Source organism: Lolium perenne, chromosome 6, assembly GCF_019359855.2.
Source record: "Lolium perenne isolate Kyuss_39 chromosome 6, Kyuss_2.0, whole genome shotgun sequence".
Classification (NCBI taxonomy): Eukaryota; Viridiplantae; Streptophyta; class Magnoliopsida; order Poales; family Poaceae; genus Lolium; species Lolium perenne.
In genome coordinates, this window is record NC_067249.2 from 137,025,543 (window position 1) to 137,045,324 (window position 19,782).

At 41.8% G+C, this 19,782-nt stretch overlaps 1 protein-coding gene across 1 annotated transcript; it reads left to right on the forward strand.

Moving 5' to 3' along the window:
* The first annotated feature begins 2,180 nt into the window (after positions 1–2,180).
* On the forward strand, positions 2,181–6,953 carry LOC127334409 (polyadenylate-binding protein RBP47). The gene is made up of 6 exons (XM_051360856.2): positions 2,181–2,655; positions 3,237–3,690; positions 4,338–4,393; positions 4,498–4,628; positions 4,743–4,839; positions 6,558–6,953. The coding sequence occupies exons 1-6, from the start codon at positions 2,296–2,298 to the stop codon at positions 6,711–6,713; spliced, it is 1,254 nt and encodes a 417-aa protein (XP_051216816.1). The 5' UTR covers positions 2,181–2,295; the 3' UTR covers positions 6,714–6,953.
* The last annotated feature ends 12,829 nt before the right edge of the window (positions 6,954–19,782 follow it).

A 19,782-nucleotide genomic window follows, 5' to 3' on the forward strand; every position in this document is an offset into this window, starting at 1 on the left:
ATAGCTAAGTTTTACATATCTTGACTTTTTAAATTCAAGGCCTGTGTTTCTTGGAGAAACCATCTACTTATTTAAAAATCCGTAAGATGTTTTGTTTCACTATGTTGAAAGGCCGATTACCAAAAACATATAATAATTACTTTCTACCTTGTATTTAGGCCAAGACCTACAAGAATGAACTTTATAAACACAACGAAGGTCATGATCTTATGCATAGTGAACACTATGTTTAAGAACATATACGACTTTCTCCATATCATATCAATTGCTAAGGATCACTTCCGATAGTAACTAATAGTGGGATCAACAAGCCTTCAAGGTAAAAAAACTAAACAAACTTCCATGTATACTTTAGTGTAAACAAACTTATAAAGTAGTATGACTGAATGACATGTTTAGGCAGTTGCCTTGTGGGAAATTGTCACCTTTAGGATTACATAACTTTATAAGTATCTTCCAACAAATTATACATTTGATAGGCATGGAGGAGTATATTTGGCTCCCCACACGAGATTTGATCTTTTAATCTTAAGTTGCATAGTTCTAGAGAACACAAAGATAGTTTGGATTTTTCTTTACCCCATTAATTATAACTAAGTATGGATTTTGTTATCCATGATGTGTAGTGTTTTGTTTCGCTTCTCCCATTCATCTTGATCTCCAAATAACTGACCAAATGGTTGATGTTTTATTGATACAAATCTCAACAAAATGTATCTTTAATATTGGCTTGTTTTCTAAAGGTGTACTAGTATGCATATCACGAGATCATTTTTCTTCCAATATTATGTACTTCCTTAGTCCTCTATTACAAGATGTTATTTCTTCAAGAATAATATAAGATGTTATACAACCAATATGTGTTTTCATATGTGCGATAACATCTTATATTACGGTGCATAGCGAAATGACCGAAAACACCTCCATGCCCACCACACCTACAACACAATGCAAAACACAGTGTAGACGACGTGGCAAAGCGAGCTTATCCACCTAGTATGGATATTAAAGTGGGAGCATGTGCGAGCAATCATTCGTGTTATTAGCTATTTCATTGTGCCCAACCAAACTAAGAGCTATTTTTTACCATCTTAAGTGTAAAACCTAATTTTCCTCAACTTTTTAAAACTACCATGTATTAGTAAATATGGTACCATTCCATAATGGTTTAATTTGACATTCTCACAAATTTGAATTTACTTAAATCTTAATGTTCACTTGTTTTCTGGATTTTAGAGATGACAACAGGTTTTTACCACAAACATAATTTCCCTTCCAAGCCTCTACCGATTTTCCTTAATGAAAATTCTTAGCATATACATTGGCCGAATTCACGTGGCCCGATTTTCTCTCTATTATTTATCATATTTTACCAATCTAGCCTAGCCCACCGCTCTTATTTTTTTGTCCTTTTTTCTCCAGCCATTTCATCCACTACACGGCCCAAGAATGTGCGAGCTGGCCCAACCACTTACTTTACCTTTCGCCCGACATTACCATGCCCATTCTCCTATCGCCACCCTCTGCGCGATCCACATGTGCACACAAGCGCGACACGGCCCATGGGCCGCCTCTACCGCTTGCTCCATCTCAGAGACCACCTACTATGAGCTTGGATACCAAGCGGGTGCTACTTTTATGTAATTAGTTACAAGTGTGACACCGAATTTATTAACTCCCTTTAATAGTACATATACATAGCATATGTGAACCAAGTTAAATACTCCATACAAACATGAATTATTTTCTCACACTACATACAATAACTAATATTATGTTGAATGTGCCATACTTAAAAATTAATGAATTGATAATTCATAGGAAATGGACCATCTTAATTACATATGTGCACACAACAAGATAGGGAGTACCGTACCAAATTTGTACTAGGCAGTTACAAGTGGAGTAAACCTCATTGCATGGGCATGAAAGAAACCGAAGTTACCTTTGTTTGCCGAAATAGCAAAACTACAGCCGCACATTCCTAACTATCGAATCCCACAAAAGTAGCAAAGCATAGCGCAACTCCCTTCCCTAGAATCCCCTAAAACCGCAAACTGGCGCCGGTCCCACGCGTCAGCCCCCTCGCAGCAGCCGCATCGGACGGCCAGGCGCCCGCGAAATCCTAGATCTGACGGCCCAGATCCGCTTCTAACGCCCTATATATTCCTAGCCTCACCCACAGCCACGAGCTCCCTCTCTTTCCGCCTCCACTCTTCCCGACCCTCCACACAACCTCTCCTGCTCCCCACAGCGGCGGCGGCGGCGCCTGCTGCGACGACGACGACGACGGCGATGCAGATGGCGGCGGCGACGACCGATGCTCCGGCGGCAGCTGTGGCGCACCCACATCCGCACGCCCACGGCCCACCGGTGCCGCACGGCCACGGCCACCCGCACCCGCACCACCACATGCCGCAGCCGCGGTGGGTCGTCCTGCCCTACCCCCCGCCGCCGCCGATGGTGGCCGCGCCCCCTCCTCCCCCGCCGCAGTACGTCAAGCATTTCGCGCCGCCGGCCTCGGTCACTCCGCCCCCGCCATCGGCCGGATCCGGCGGGAACGGGGGTGACGAGAACCGGACGATCTGGGTCGGCGACCTCCAGTACTGGATGGACGAGAACTACCTCCACAGCTGCTTCGGCCCAAGCGGCGAGGTTAGTTAGGCCTTCCCGAGCCCGCTTATCCGATCCAGCCTTGTACGTGCCGGATCTCTCGAATCCAGTTTTATTTCTTCTTTCACTGCGCGCCGATTCATTCAATTGTGTTGCAAATCGAGATACCAAGCTAATTTTGCGGTTAACATATGTGTAGTAATGATAAAGCTGTGTTTTTTTTTCGTACTGTTGGCTTGATAGATGCTAAAGTTGACAGCTTTGAGCCCAATCCATGCAGTATGGTTGAAATCGACTAGTTAGTTGTTTTGGCACAATCCGGAACCTAGAGATTTGTAGTCGTGCAATAGACAATATATTAAGTGATGTTTGTGGCGAATTATCTCATGGATGTGCGAGTAATTATGCCATAGGATGGTGAAGGCACCAACTTTTGAGTTTACACTTACGTAGTTTGGATGAATGTATGAGACACATTATGATTTGTTAAGGATATATGCATACACAAAGATTATTTTTCCTTGAATTTACTAAGTGAAGAGAACACATCACACTTCTAGGTTATACCAGTGTGTCTTCCATGTATTGCTAACTTTCATTCTTTGCTCCCATCTGTTCTGTAGGTGGTCACAATTAAAGTCATTCGCAATAGGCATTCCGGAGTTTCTGAGGGTTATGGTTTTGTAGAGTTCTGTTCCCATGCATCAGCAGAGAAAGCACTTCAGAATTTTGCTGGTCATGTAATGCCTAATACTGACCGAGCTTTTAAGTTAAATTGGGCATCATATAGTGTGGGAGAAAAACGCTCCGAACTTGCTTCTGATCACTCAATTTTTGTTGGTGATCTAGCTGTTGATGTTACCGATGAAATGTTGATGGAACTTTTTGCTAACAAATATCGATCTGTGAAAGGAGCTAAAGTTATTATTGATGCAAACACGGGCCGTTCTAGGGGATACGGGTTTGTTAGGTTTGGAGATGACAGTGACAAAACTCATGCCATGACTGAAATGAATGGTGTATATTGCTCCACTCGCCCAATTCGCATAGGACCTGCAACTCCTAGAAGAACTACAGGTATTTCCATAATTTCAAACTTGTTTTAAGTAACATATTTGGTATCATATTCGATCTTGGTGTTGGCATTTGCAGTAATTATGGCATTCTACTCCCCCCATATAACAAATTGATGACGTTTTGTATATTTTTTAAGTTGAACTTTGAAACTCTTAACTATAAGTATTGCTATGAATATAGATTAAGATCATTTAATCATATGTTTAGAATTGAAACTTAAAGTGTATTCATAATATAATATTTTTCTTGGTTTACATATATTATAGTAAAAGTTAGTGGTCAAAGGTAAATCTTGAAGACCATGTCATCTTTTTGTGATATGAAGGGAGTAACACCAAGCAAATAGTGGGGCCTTGTTGGTCAGTCGGACATGTTAGTATCACTATTTCAGTTTGATGCTCAGTGTTTTGTTATGCAAAAGTATTTTAGGTTCAGTTATCTGCATCCGTCTAGGAGACACTCTCCTGCCTTGCCCATTTAACCTATTTATCCTGCATTGGCAATTACCTAGGCCCCTCAGTCGGCACTTAGTCTCTAGGCGCTTGGTCGGGTCTGCTGCCTGACTAATGCCTTGCTGATCACTAATTATCAGTTTCTCACTTTTCTATCTATCATAGTTTTAATCCCTGTGATTATTGTACTTTCAGGTGATTCTGGCTCCTCTCCGCCAAGGCAATCAGATGGGGATTCGACTAACAAGACAGTATGTGCTTGTTTCCCAGTTGTTACCTTTCGATCGCTTTGTCTAAACAAATCGATGGATTCTTATATGTAGAAAGACTAGTAGCTTATCAGTTTTCGCTGTAGGTATATGTTGGTGGGCTTGACCCCAATGTCAGTGAAGATGAACTAAGGAAAGCATTTGCAAAGTATGGCGATGTTGCCTCTGTCAAAATTCCTGTTGGGAAACAGTGCGGCTTTGTTCAATTTGTCAACAGGTAATATTACGAAGATCTTTGTATACACCCTTATAAGAAATTGTTAGATGCTGAAGTATTTATCGGTTCTTGCTGCAACATTTGATATTATGTGAAATGAATACCTTGTTGCAGAGCTGATGCAGAAGAAGCACTACAAGGGTTGAGTGGATCAACAATTGGGAAACAGGCAGTTCGTCTTTCTTGGGGACGCAGTCCAGCAAGCAAACAGGTTTGAACTTGTCTAGACTGTAATTGTATCTTTAATTAATCTTACTAGATTACAACATCATCAACTTTCTTTGATTGACTTATTCAACACTTGATTAATGCACATCTGTAAATCTGCATTGATAAAGGTAATTTGCACTAATTGCACATGTTTACACTGGATATTCTTCTAATCGAAAATAAAAGTTTCCTACATAGTGGTACATTTTGTGCCTTGCATTTGGATGTGTTTTGCACGACTCAGTTGTAAATTAGTTTGTTTTGGGTGTTATTTATCTCTATTTTTTCATTGAATCTTTTGGAAGAAAGAAATAGTGTTTGATATGTGCCCATGGTATTTTCTCCCTATGCACGAGACATTGTTGCATGCTAGAGATAGAAACCTGTAGTTGTGATACACTGCAGGATTAGGTTCTATAACCCTGTGCTTGGGTGGTATTGTCACTGATCCAGCTCTAGCCATGGCGATGTGGCTTATTAGATTGATTTTGGAGAAAAATCTCATTTCCTTCTCAATGGGCGCTAAACGATATAATTTAATCTTCCCTTATCTAATTGGAATGCAATCCAGTTTTATATAGTCCCAAGCAGCACAACCAGAAGTAAAACAATAAGCTAATCTTATCTGCTACCCTACATTCATAAATTGATGTTTTGATGTGGGCATGGTCTCAATTACTATATTATGAAAATATTTTTCCTGAAAAATCTAGTAGTATCGTTGTCATTTGGCCTATATTGCTATATTATGAGATATGAGTACAAATTGAAAAAGTTTGACAGCATGTGTCTAGGATGCCATCTAGTATTTACTACTGGAGGTAGTTATGTCACTTTCCTCGTGTGCCACATAAATGGGTCATGTGGCAAGGATATGCATGAGCCAGTATTGGTGGAGAAGATCATAAATAGAGGCTTAAGCCTGTGGCAACAGGCATTTGAAGTCTGTGAAAAACTAAAAGCAGAATTGCTTGTCCCCTCCTGAAAGCTATGATTGCAGGCATGTTTGTTGAGAAAGGGCTCCGATTCACACCAAGAAGATTCCTCCTAATCAGACGTAGTAGTTAATACAACTATAGCTTAAGGGTTTAATTATGTTACCTGAGTCATCCCTGGAAGTAGGGGAGCATGCAGTCTTTTATTTCATTTCGTAGATGGATATGTTTTGGCAAAACTCCGATCCTGAGTTTGTTCAAAAGCAGTGAATATTGTGCAAGATTGCCACTGTTTCCCATGTGTACAGAACAAATAGGGTTCGTGGTATTGTACTAGGCATCTTGATACCCAATGCTGACCGTTGGGGTGCATGGCTTCCTTTATTATATCCTGGGCTCATGCATGGTCATCAGTCACCGCTCAATGATCTGTGGCCACATGCACCTTGTCTGCTACTATTGCTTCAAATGTTGATAGCATGAGTCATTTGTTTGTGCTGTGCATTATCAGGCAACGGAATGCCCCCATCTGTGTCTCATAGCCAGCCTTTTCTAAAACCTGTGTGAGCTGTGTTGTATCCTTTTCTGTCAACTCAAAGGAGAGCACTCAGCTATGAGCTGTGTTGTATCCTTTTCTCTCTGCTTGCATGTATCAGCTTTTAACCAGTTCTGCTCTATTCTTGCGTGTAGATTACTTATAAGTTTTTTTTAGCTGCTGTAGTATCATTTTTATGTTTAACGATGCATTGTTTATGCTGACAAATCATAATGTTGTGTTTTCCAGTCTAGGGGTGATTCTGGCCACAGACGGAATGGCATGTACTATGGAACGCCATTCTACGGTGGATATGGCTACGGGTCGCCAGTTCCCCACCCAAACATGTATGCTGCGGCCTATGGAGCCTACCCTTTCTACGGTAACCAGCAACTAGTGAGCTGACGAGAGAGGTTGTGTCTGTTTCCTCCAATGGAAAACAAGGTTTTGGTCCAGTAAGCATAGTAGCGTATGATGACATATTATAGATGGCCATAGAAGTGGGCGAGAGAGACAGGTATATGAATGTGATGTCTGCAGATTTGTGCTGCTAGTAGAACCTAAGGCTTGTAGACAATAAAGAGCTATTCGTATTCTTTTTAAGAAATTTTGACTTGGTAATAAAACTATCAGTTGTACGTCCAATTGCTTTGTTTTTCTTAGTATGATAAGATTACAGTTGGCTAATTGCTAGGTTATTTTTGAATGTCTGGCTCTGATATTTGTATCTTGTTCTTGTCGTGATATCCTATTTCCATCCAAATGCCAAGTCTTATGGTAGCAGTTGTTAGATGCGTATCACCTATGTTTTGGGGATATCATTAGCTTACCCTTTTGTGTTCATATTGCCTGACAATATTGGGCGTGACGCAATATTTGTTAGACAAGATTGACCTCGACGCAGTGATGCCGCTGGTGTGCCGATTTATACACAGGGATTGGCTATCGGATGGCAAATCAACGGAGGACGATGCGTTGGACAGAGTTAAAATGACTTCAACAGAATCTAGCTCTGTTGATATGACGCTGGTGCTTGAAGCAAAGAAGTCTATTTGATAAATACAGAATCCTCCCACGTGGCTTCAGACTGATTGATCTGTTTCACAAGCCACGGTACCACATGAATGCTAACGGTTCTCTGAACTCTGGGTATTAGTTCCCGTTCGAGAATGGCTTCAGTTGCTATCAGGATAGTCCCATCTGGGTTGAGCGGTGAAAGATGTGTACTTTGAATGGCATTGGCACCAATGTGCTTCTTGAGTTGGCTGGCATGGAATGCGGGGTGTAATTGACAACCATCGTGAAGGAGGAGTCCTTAGGAACTGAACCAGTTTTCTCCAAAATGCTAAGTAGCCTGTAATACTTAGAATGCCGTTTGAAGTATCTGCCAATGCTGAGGGAGGTGTATATGGAAGATTCAAGCTTTAAGTACACCATGTCTCCTACAAGGAATTCTCTCCCCGTTATGTTTTTATCTGCATAATTCTTCATTCTGTTACATCCCTTGATGAGGCTATCTTTTAAGTTGTGATGAAATTTGTTGATGGTTTAAGGAAATAGCTTGAGAATCCATATCTGGATCAATATGTACGACTAATTCAGCTAACAATGGAGACGGTCTTCCATAAAATTTATGGAAAGGTGCCATTTTCAGGGAGGTATGAAAGCTTGTGGTGTACCACCACTCAGCCATTGTGTGCCACTTCTTGGGGTGCCAAAAAATCCATCTATCTTCAGTATTTTTCCAAGTATTGATTGACTTTTTTAGTTGGACCATCAGACTTGGGTGATAAGATGTGCTCAAACTGAATTTATGACTTGAACCATTCTTGCTACAAGATATTAGTGAAGCTTATGTCCCTCTAAGTGACAATAACTTAAGGAAGTCCATATAGGTTGAAGATATTGTTCATCGAAAGTTCTCGCAACTAAGCGGACATTACTTGGGCATTTCATGCCTATGAAGTAAGCATAGTTGGTGAATCTATACAACCAATTCCGGTATCAAATTTGCATTTGCAAATGTAGGTAAACCTTCCACAAAGTCCATGCTAATGTGAATCCAAGCGAAGTCTAGAATTTGCAGTGGTTGGGGCGGACTACGATACTTGCAATGTTCAAACTTATCCAGTTGATAGACATGACATGATTTGATAAATTTGCTTACCCGCTGCTTCATGTCAGGCTAGTGGAGAAGGAGCTTCTGCCTCAAGTATGGGGTCTTCTCACGAAAATGCCCTCCTAGTTCCGAAATGTGCAATGCATTTATTAATTTGGTTCTTAGTTCATTTTTGCTGTTGATGACCAATTTGTTTGTGCACAATTTGTTTGTGCATCTGAGAATACCCTTTTCAGATATGTAGTACGGCACTGAATTTGCAGAGGCAAACAATTGAGCTATCAAGTCCTTACGTTTGTCATCATTTGTGTAAATGGTTACCACTTCAGTCACCCATCTACATGTAGTGGAGGAGAGGATTGCATTAGGTTGATTTTGACTCGAGAAAGGGCATCAACACCCCTTATTTCTTTGCTCTTTTTCATTGTTGCATGGTCACCGCACCAATTACATAGGCATAAGCACCAACTTAAAGACAAAAGGTTTACATGGGTCAGCAAAGCCAAGCGGTTCCATCAATAGAGCTTGTACCATTATACTCCATATTTGAGTGCATTGAATGCATAGTTTTGCTCCTCTCACGAGGAAAATCATTTTTAAAAGTGTGACGTATATGTGTTTGCAGACAATTCCATAGTTTTGGATAAATCTCCCGTAGTAGCTCGTTAACCCTAGAAAGATTCTGATTTCGTATATATTGGTATGAGTTGGCCACTTTACCATTTCTTCCACTTTCATAGGATTAGTAACTACTCCATCTTTTCTAACGATGTGGCCTAGGTAATCAACTTGCCCTTGGGGTTCTTCCACCTGTTGTGAGTTGGAGTTACTGCTAATTAAGATATCATCGAAGAATAATAGGACACATTTCCTTAGAAAGGGATCTAGAACTGTGTCCATGAGTGTCTGAGCACTTTGTAGTTCATCTAGGAGGTCTTCTATTGATGGTATTTGATATTTGTTCGTCAAGGTTTGGGCATTTATTGTTATATTATTTCTGAACCAATCAATATGTGCATACGAATATGGAATACCGATGTCTGATGATGCTTTTGAGAAGAAAATCCTTAATTATAGCTTCGATGGAATTTTCTACCTGTGAGAAAATTGTATCTTTGGTTGACCACCTTGGCATCTGGATGAAGTGTGATAGCATGATCATAGTGTCTTCTAGGTTGTAAAGATTGGGGTTCAACGGAGAATCTCTTCGAAATCAGACACGAGTTGTGTTAGTTCGGGTGGGATGTGCACTTCATTGTTTTCAGTTGCTTCAAGGGAAGGTACCTGTAGCTTCTTGTTCCACAGGAGCATCTCGTGCTCTCTATCTATTTCACACAGCCTTTAGGTCACAAACCAACCTTATATACATGGCTTACATGGGCCTGGGCTATATGGGCCTCACATACAACACTCCCCCTCAAGAGGGGTGATAGATATCTATCATTCCCATCTTGACACACGCTAGGCTGCATTCCTTAGTCCCCAATCCTTTAGTCAAGCAGTCTGCAATTTGTTGCCCTGAACTCACATGCTCTATCTTGATAATCTGAGCATCCAGTTTTTCTTTGATGAAAAACCTGTCTATCTCCACATGTTTGGTTCTATCGTGCTGCACTGGATTGTTTGCTATGTTGATTGCTGATTTGTTATCACACCACACATTTACACAACTAGTCTTCAATATCTTCAATTCGTCAAGTAAATTTCTTGACCACAACATCTCACTTAGTCCTTGAGCCATAGCTCTATATTCTGCCTCAGCAGTCGACCTCGACACAACATCCTGCTTCTTACTTCTCCATGATACCAAGTTCCCACCCAAAAAGACACAAAAACCTGAGGTGGATCTACGATCATCTAGGTAACTTGCTCAATCTGCATCACAGTACCCATCTATCACGAGATGCTTGTTATTCTCAAATAACAGCCCCTTTCTTGGAGTCTCCTTCAAGTTCCTCAAAATCATATACACTGCTTCAAGATGATCACTCTTAGGTTCATGCATGTATCTGCTTACCACACTGACTGCAAAAGCAATATCTGTGCGAGTATGACATAAGTACAATAACCTCCCAACTAGTCTTTGATATCTCTCTTTATCTACTAGTTCTCCTGACTGGGCTGTCAATTTGTGGTTTTTATCAATTGCGGTTGAGGCTGCCCGACATCCTAGCATTCCTACATCACTTAGAAGATCCAAAGTATACTTCCTCTGGGATAGCGCAATCCCCTTGGCAGACCTTGCCACTTCTATGTCCAGAAAGTATTTGAGTCGGCCAAGATCTTTGACTTCAAATGCTTTACCCAAGAACTCTTTCAGTCTTGCTATTTCTTCTTTATCATCTACTGTAATAATAATATCATCCACATATACATCAAGTATAGTGATTTCCCCCTTTTTATGCCTATAGAACAATGTATGATCACCATTACACTGCCCATACCCCATACTGCATACGGTGCGTCTAAACTTGTCAAAGCATGCTCTTGGAGATTGTTTCAGACCATAAAGAGCTTTCTTTAACCTGCATACTTTGCTAGCAGTCTCAGAAGTGTAGAATCCAGGTGGGATCTCCATGTAGACCTCCTCCTGTAGGTCCCAATGCAAGAAAGCATTCTTCACATCGAGTTGATGTAAAGACCATCCAAAATTTGCAGCACAAGAGATCAGAATCCTTACCGTGCTCATCTTTGCTACTGGAGCAAATGTCTCATCATAGTCAATGCCGTAGGTCTGGCTGTATCCCCTCGCCACAAGCCTTGCTTTGTACCTTTCAATCTTTCCTTCTGCATTCTGCTTCACAGTGTATACCCACTTGCAGCTGACTGCCTTCTTTCCTGTTGGAAGATGGGTTAGAACCCATGTCTTGTTCTTACACAGAGCTTCCAGCTCTTCCACCATGGCCATGCGCCATTTTGAGTCATCCTTTGCCTTCTTCCAATCAGTCAGAATTACCACAGACTGAAGAGAAGCAACAAATGCTTTGTAGGATGGATATAATGATTCATAGGAGACATAATTTCCAATATCATTCACATTGAACCCATACCGGTCAACCGGTCTTGTTGTTGCTGCTCGAGTGCCTTTTCTCAAGGCAATTGGCAAATCAATTGACCCTTCTGTAGCCTGACTCAGGTTCAACCTGATACCCATCTAAGGAAACTGATATTTATGTGGTTTCTTAGTAACAAAGTGCTTCTTACTAAGGATAATCTAGCTAAAAGGAAGTGGAATGGGTGTCAAAAATGTTGTTTTTGTGATTCCACTGAAACTGTTAATCATTTGTTTCTTCATTGTCCCTTTGCAAAAATTATTTGGCGTATGGTGTATCTCACTTACAATATCCCTCCACCAGCTAATGTTACTAATATGTTTGGTAAATGGCTTAATGATGTACGTAAGGAGGATAAACACAAAATCCGTGTGGGTGTTTCCGCTTTATGCTGGTCCATTTGGAGGACTAGGAATGACATTATCTTTAATAAACAAAATGGAACTAATTTTTTGCAGGTTATCCGACGCGCTGCTCATTGGATTCAACAATGGGTTTTCCTTCTCCCTTTGGAACACCGGGAGGGTATGGTTACTGGATGCAACCGGATGCTAGTGGTTGCTCAGGACTTCTTTTTCCGGGCTACTGGATGGCGACACACTAATAGATTAGCAAATGGATAGGCTGTCTTTGTGTTGCATTTTCCTTTGGTTGATTCATGTGTCGACCTTAGCTTTCCCATGAGTGTAATCTTGAATTTTTTTGTAAACTTTTACCGTACTTCTGGTTTAATAAAGATAGCCGTGTGCATCTATTGATGCAGAGGCTGGGGCGATGCTCCCATATCGAAAAAAAATCAGTACTACCCTGTTGTTCTATATGTGGCTGTTCTAATTGCTCCCCCTGATGTGCAACACCAACGCCTCTCTTCCGTGTATACAACTTTAACTGTTCTTCTTGAGTTGCAGTCCATCTTGGAACACTACCATTTTTCGGCCGTGCACCAACCTCTGCATCAATTTGAGTGGATGCACTAGGTGCACCAACCTGCACACCAATGTGAGAGTCAGCAACCTGCACATCAATGTGAGAGCCACATGAGTTCTCAAGAAGTGTCCTCTCCCCCTCTTGACTAACGTCATCAGCCGGTGATTGATCAAGTCCCTCAAACACGTCACTAAGATCAGTTTTCTCACCATAAAATGGTTCCGATTCACGAAATGTGACATCCATGCTCACAAATGTCCTCCTTTCAGATGGACTCCAGCATTTGTACCCTCTTTGTCCTGAAGAGTACCCGATAAAGATACACTTGACTGCTCGAGGATCCAATTTGTTGACCGATGGCCTATGATCACGAACAAAACAAGCACACCCGAGAACCTTGGGAGGAACTGGAAATTTATTTTCAGTGAAAATCAGCTCACAAGGTGATTTCATACCTATCACCCGAGATGGCGTGCGGTTTATCAGGAAGGTGACCATCATGACAGCTTCACTCCACATGAACTTGGGCACATTCATGGTGAACATCAATGCCCGAGCCACCTCCAGTAGGTGGCGATTTTTCCTCTCTGCCACCCCATTTTGAGGAGGTGTGTCCGGACAAGATGTTTGATGCAAGATGCCCTTGTCAGACATAAAAGCACCCATGTCCCTATTAACATACTCAGTGCCATTGTCTGATCTGAGTGCTTGAATTTTCACATTGAATTGAGTTTCAACAAGTGCATAAAATGTTTTGAAACACCGAAACACTTCATCTTTATGTCTCAGAAGATAGACCCAAGTCATTCGAGAATGGCAGTCAATGAAGGTAACGAAGTACTTCATACCACTGATAGATAACACTGGACATGTCCATACATCAGAATGAATTAAGACAAAGGGGGTTATGTTCCTTATCCCCTTGCTCACATATGAGCTTCTGGTATGTTTAGCAAACTCGCACGCATCACAACTCAGCTTGCTCTTGTCCACACCACTCATTACATCAGGAAATACTTGATACATTTTTTCAAAAGACACATGACCCATCCTACAGTGATGGATTATGGCTCTAGTCTCCTTATCCTCAGCGACTGCAGCCAACATGTGCATCCCTTCCTGGTCTATCATGTTGCGGTCCATGTACCACAAGCCCCTACGCCTCGCTCCAGTCCCAAGACTCTTGCCCGTTGATCTCTCCTGGATCAAGAACACAAATCTATCAACAATGAGTCGGCAATCAATCTGGTCAACCAAAGCACTCAAGGATAGTAAGTTGACGGGAAAAGATGGCACATGTAACACTGAGGATAATTTAATACTCGGTGTGCAGCTGACTGTCCCCACACCTGTGATAGGCTGGGCTGTGCCATCTGCTGTGTAAATGGTTTTCGGACGTGTGAGAGGGTGTGGAGTATATGATGTAAACTCATTAAAGTCTCCAACAACATGTTGTGATGCTCCAGAGTCAAGCACCCATTCAGAATTTTGTTTATGGACTGCTATTGACGCGTGTTCAATGTTACCTTCATTTGTGTTGACAAAGTTCACGTAGCTGGTAGCAGGCTCCTACCCACTTGCAGGTTGCTTCCCCTCAGTTGAGGCAGCAACATTTGCCCTGGGAGCATTCCAATGAGGAGCATTCCAATAACCACCACGCCCATTCTGACCACCTCTGTAGCTACTGCCACCACTATACCCTCGGCCTCTGCCTCTTCGGGGTTGTTCAGTACAAAACCGGCCGATATGTCATGGGTTACCACAATTATAGCAGTCCCTATAACCACGCTGATCAGCCACTCTGTAAGCAGATTCATTTCCATCTCCTCCTCTAGACTGCAAGCGTACCTCTTCCTGAGACATTACAGCAATGGCCACATCTAGAGACACAAGTGTTGTCAGATGTAGTAGTGCAACATGTCTGCTCTCCAGGCCTTTATTGAGGCCCTTTAAAAACTGCATCACGCGTCTACGCTCAACCCAGTTCCTTGCAATTTCCATGGACTCTGCATCTGGAATCTTAAGAGGATCACACAGATCCAAGTTCTGCCCAAAGGTGTTGTAGCTCATTGACATATACCAACACACTCTTGTCCCCTTGACGAACATCATGTATCTTGTCTTCGATTTGTGACATGAGCACCAGGTTTCCCTTACCAGAGAATCTCTTGGACAGCAGGGTCCACACAGCCGAGGCACACGACAATGCCTCAACGGACGCCGCAATGGCTGGAATCAAAGAGGTCAACAACCAGACCAATATCATGGAGTCAGTGACACTCCACTTCTTCCATTCTGAGCTCTCCTTGTCAGCCGGTTCTTCAATCATTCCGAGAACATATCCCGTCAGGCCCTTTGTCTTCAGGATCAGAAAAGCCCGCCTCGACCAACTCAGGTAACTACTCACGCCATTCAACTTGACCTCATTTGGCATGAGCTCAAGCTTGAACACTGGATCTGCTTGGGGCACAACAATTTCGCCACCTACAGGAGATGACACTGCTTTTGCGGTCATGAGATCCGCAAGTTTCTCTAGCAAAGAGGTAATGTCAGTCCCCATGACAGCCTCCACCTCTTCCTCCTCTCTCCTTCTCAATCAGTAGCAGCGGAAGCTCTCTCCACAGCCAATAGCCACAAAGCAGCTCCTCCAGCAGGTAGTAGCTCTCTCTCCGCCTCCCTTCTTCTTCTTCCCTGCTCAGCTCGAGCTTCCCTAGCTTCTCCTCTCCCTGGCGAGCAGCAACAGCAGCCCAGCCCGAGCTTCTTCTCCCCCTGACGCGCAGTCGCCTGACGCGCAGCTGCCCCCCTCTACGTTGCCCTGCCGCTGGCAGCTACACCAGCACCTCCGCAGCCGCTGCCATCGCTCTAGCTCTGATACCATGTTGTTCAAGGGAAGGTACCTGTAGCTTCTTGTTCCTGGCGGCTACTCACAGGAGCAGCTCGTGCTCTCTATCTATTTCACACATCCTTTAGGTCACAGACCAGCCTTATATACATGGCTTACATGGGCCTGGGCTATATGGGCCTCACATACAACAAGAAGGTTTGAGCATTAAGACAACACCACGAACTGCTTTACTGAGTAACTTGTCCAACTGCTTAGTCCTTCAAATTGTGGTTAGGAGGAAAATTTTCATCGTAAAAAGTGTATACTTGCCATTAGACAATGTGGCTTTCATGGTCATCTTCTTATAATTGTTCAACTTCTTCGTTCCTTAGAAGGAAAATTTTCATCATAACAACTGTACTTGCCATTGGACAATGTGGCTTTCATGCATGGTCATCTTCTCATAATCAAATTTGATCGGTCTACAATGAAAAATTCAATCAGCTGCAATAATGAGGTCATATCTTTTTATTGTAAGATTCCGAAATCAAAATTAGAAGGAACCCCTTGTATACTGCAATTTCAGTTGTTGCAAGAGAATTCAACGTAGAATTTCACTATTTGCGACAATAATCTTTAGCTTTTTGGTGCCTTGAAGTGTACCGTTGTAGTGCTGCTAGTGTCAACCAGTGTAATGGCACCCTGATTGCCAACTAGTACAGTCAGAGTGAAACTGTATTTGGAAACTTTAGACAAAGAACAACATGCATAGATATTTGTAGTGCTTGCTCGTGAGGAAGGGTTTTTAGTCTCATATTATTCATCATCATATCCAATTATGTAGACGATTTCAGAGTTTTATACCAGCAGAGCTTGAACCTGTACTAGTTTTTTTCGATAAAGAAAAAAAACTGTGTTTGTTGAGATAATTTGCGAACGTTTTTGTATCCAGGAAACCAAGGTTCTTTACACTATGCAAATTCTTTTCACTCTTGCTTGTAGAATGATAATGCTATAGGCGTAGGAGCTGCTTGTTTAGGTGCTTCATAAACCATTTTTCTTCTGACATGATTAATTAGATCCCTGTTCGTAGAATGGTTTCTTCACATGATTGGATTCCTCAATTCTTATTTCCGTCCACATAGCTTTAATCTTGTCTTTAGGCGTGTGACACTACAAATGATGTTGGGTGTTATCGCTGAGCCCAGACACAAAGCTATAGTAGTCATCTGGTAAAGAGGGATTGTCGGGCTATTCTCTTTAGGTTTATCAGTAGTTCAACTTTAGTATGCACTGATATATTGAAGAAGTTTTACTTAGGAGGCAAAAAGGGACAGATATTTGGTGCACATGGGCACCAGTGATCCCTTTCTAAAAAAGTAATTAAAAATCATATTTTTAAGTTTTAGAAAATTCTGAAAATAAATTATGATGTAGCCAGTATTGTATCCCACAAACATGTAAACTTTAAACTGGAAATAATGTGTATTTTGGGCTACACAAAAATAACAAATGTGTGGATCTGAGTATAGTGATTCAAATCTCCAAAAAAAAAAATCAGACTTTGTCATTTCTGTATAGCTCAGAAAACAAAATAATGGTAATTGAGATTTTTTACGTTAGTAGGTTACATCATCAGCTCCTTTTATAATTACTTCATAATTTTTTAAAACACATAAATATAATTTTTGAATTTTTTATTATGGTGAGAGCACTGGTGGCCCAGGATCCATAATGACCTTTCGGGCGAAAAGACCTTACAAACAAAGTTTTCCGCAGATCTGCCCCCTAGATACTTGCAAAACCTATGCTAAGATAAAGTTGAAGCTTAAATTCAAGATTTCCAGTGCCTCTCTGCCATTGAATGCCCGAGTCCTTCAAGTAGGTGAGGTCACTGATAATTTAGTCCTTTGCTCAAGAGGAGTTCTAGTACAGTCCAAATACTACGTATTATTCAGTTGTCCGAATCCAAGAATCAACATCTTCTTCAACAAACTCTTTTATGATATTCAGTTGTCCTTTGCATTTGAGTATAACTGGGATTGAGAATCAATTAGTATCTTCGAGGAGGGGGCATAGAAATAAAATGCCCATCGCCCATATTGTACATAATCTGTTATCCAATCTTTATGCAAGCAAGTTTCCGCGGCACGAGTGCATACCCAGGCAGACAGGACGGCCTGCTAGATTTCTTCTCATCCTGCCGGCAATTGCAGCCACAAGAGGCAGCTTTCAGGAGAACGACATGAGAGCTCCGTCGTCGCTTGGGTTCTTTCCTTGCCGCCGGGAGCTCTGTTACATCAGGGAAACACAAAGATCATCCATGACAGATGCCTGCTGCAAGCAAGGATAACGGCAGGAAGAATCTGATGCGCGAATCATTCAGGAGACAGGCGGATATTATGAGCCAGTACAGGACATGGTGGTTGCGGTGCTTCCAAAACAGGCAAATAGTGTACCACCAAGCAGGAGATGGAAGTGCTCACAGGAGGAGCGATGATCGCTGTCGCTTGCCCTGTATGGGTACATGGAGTGCAGATCTGTCGAACGGGGGAGCGTCAGTCACAGAGCTGTGTACCGACGCCGGTACAGTAGTGCCACACGGTCGTCGTGTCGAGATAAGGGCAAGCCCACAAGATGATAGGGGCCGGCACGGGCACGCTTCCATCCACAGGTGATCCAACTTTCTTGTTTGTTCGGCGAATGAGGTGATTGAACTCTCGACTGCACAGTGACACCATAGCGACCTCTCGTGCGCCCATAATTTTTTTGGCCATGTCCACTGTATTGTATGTATTGTAGTATCAGAGCCACATGTTGGCACATATGGTGTATATGGATCACAAGAAGTGCGAAGGAGAAGGCAAGTCACCACCAAGGTTTCTGTTACTGAATTTGTTATGCTGTGATGAAAATTTATATAAAAGCGAGGCTAACTTCTGACGAGCGGAGCGAGACCCGTCACTAGTATGGATCGTCATCACAACCTATTTGTAACTCTTCTAAGCCGCTAGCTTGGGTTTATCGTATCATATAAGATAACCCACGGCGTTTCCCGATATAGTGAAATTTCGCGGGCTGACGCCGGTGGTTTTTTTCCTCTCTTTGTTGGGGAGGTTTTTTTCACGTTAAATCTTATGTCTCCTACTGTGATTTCCTTTTCATTCTTCTTTATTGCTTGTCCTGGATGGTTATTGGACAAATTTGAATACCAAATAGGAGTATTGAATTCAAATTTCTGATTTTTTTGTAACTTTGGTAACCTCTTGGCAACTGACCGGTAGTCGGTGAAGGGGATGTTTTCACCGACCGGTAACCAAGGTCACCACACATAAAACATTGCCACTCCGTGTAACCATTTCATGATCTTAACTAATGCAAGACCTTTTAGCAAACTAAGGAGGGAGTAGTTTTTTTTAAAGAAGATCTTATTATAGTTTTTTTTTTTTTGCAAATGGAAGATCTATTATAGTTGAGGTGAAAATGGATCTGCAGCACTCGGCCTCACCGATGCTTTCTTTTGAATCTTTTTTTTGGAAATTGTACTTTTGAGTTTCAATTAATTCTAATTTTTTTTTCGGGAATACGTATACATGGTCCGTATAACCGAATTTTTGGTAGAAAACTTGTTCTATTTTGGGCTATAGAAAAAACAAATTTATGCCCATATGTGAATAAAATATAATTTTGTCAGAACTTTATATTTTTTGTATTTCCTATCTAGCAATATATTGCTTGTCCAACTTTTTAGAGACCCGTAAGTTGGAGTTTCAAAATTTGGCAAAACGGGCTCACTAGTGCGGTGGTGCCCAGGTTCATCAATGAGTTATCGAGTTGAAGTGCAATACTTGAGTAGGCGGCTAGTGGTTAATTTGAATCCACCGGTTTTGAAAAGTTAAAACAAATCAATTACTAGAGGTATCTCAATTATGGCAGTAAGCTAAGAATGGTGAATTCCGTTCTCTCTTCCTTGCCCATGTTCTTTCTCTGCTCCTTTACCAATGGATAATCAATGAAGTGAATAAATACAGACAAATATTTGCAGAAGAAAACTCCTCCTTTGGCAGCCCGGGATAACTCCTCCTTTGGCAGCCCGGGATCTTGTTTGTAGGTCAAAAGATCAAGGTGACTTGGGTGTACCTTTCTGTTCAGAATGGACTGCTTGGTTGATGAAACATTTGCATAAATTCTATAATAAGGCTGATTTGCCATGGGTAAAGATTGCTTGGGAAATGTACTACTTTACTGCTCTCCCACCTGCACGAATAAGGGAGGTGTCCTTTTGGTGCAGAGACTGCTTATAAATTCTTCCTGCTTTCAAACAAGTGGCCCAGTGTGTTTTTCTTCAGGAAAACTCCATCTTACTATGGCCGGATACATGGTCCACTTTGCCCCTCAAGGAGACTTGGCCACATCTTTTTTTTAAGAATGAAGTAATCTCAATTAAACATTCTCGGGGAAGACTACCTGCACTTAAGTGGATGTGGCAGGCTGCTGTCAGCAGAGGCACAAGGTTTTTTTTTGTCTCTTAGTTCATAATCGACTGAATAT

Excerpts from the sequence above, each read along its gene's own strand:
- LOC127334409 (XM_051360856.2), top strand. The coding sequence starts at position 2,296 with ATGCAGATGGCGGCGGCGACGACCGATGCTCCGGCGGCAGCTGTGGCG. Across the intron at positions 4,629-4,742 it reads TTTGTTCAATTTGTCAACAG|AGCTGATGCAGAAGAAGCAC; the intron begins GTAATATTACGA and ends ACCTTGTTGCAG. Across the intron at positions 4,840-6,557 it reads GCAGTCCAGCAAGCAAACAG|TCTAGGGGTGATTCTGGCCA; the intron begins GTTTGAACTTGT and ends TGTGTTTTCCAG.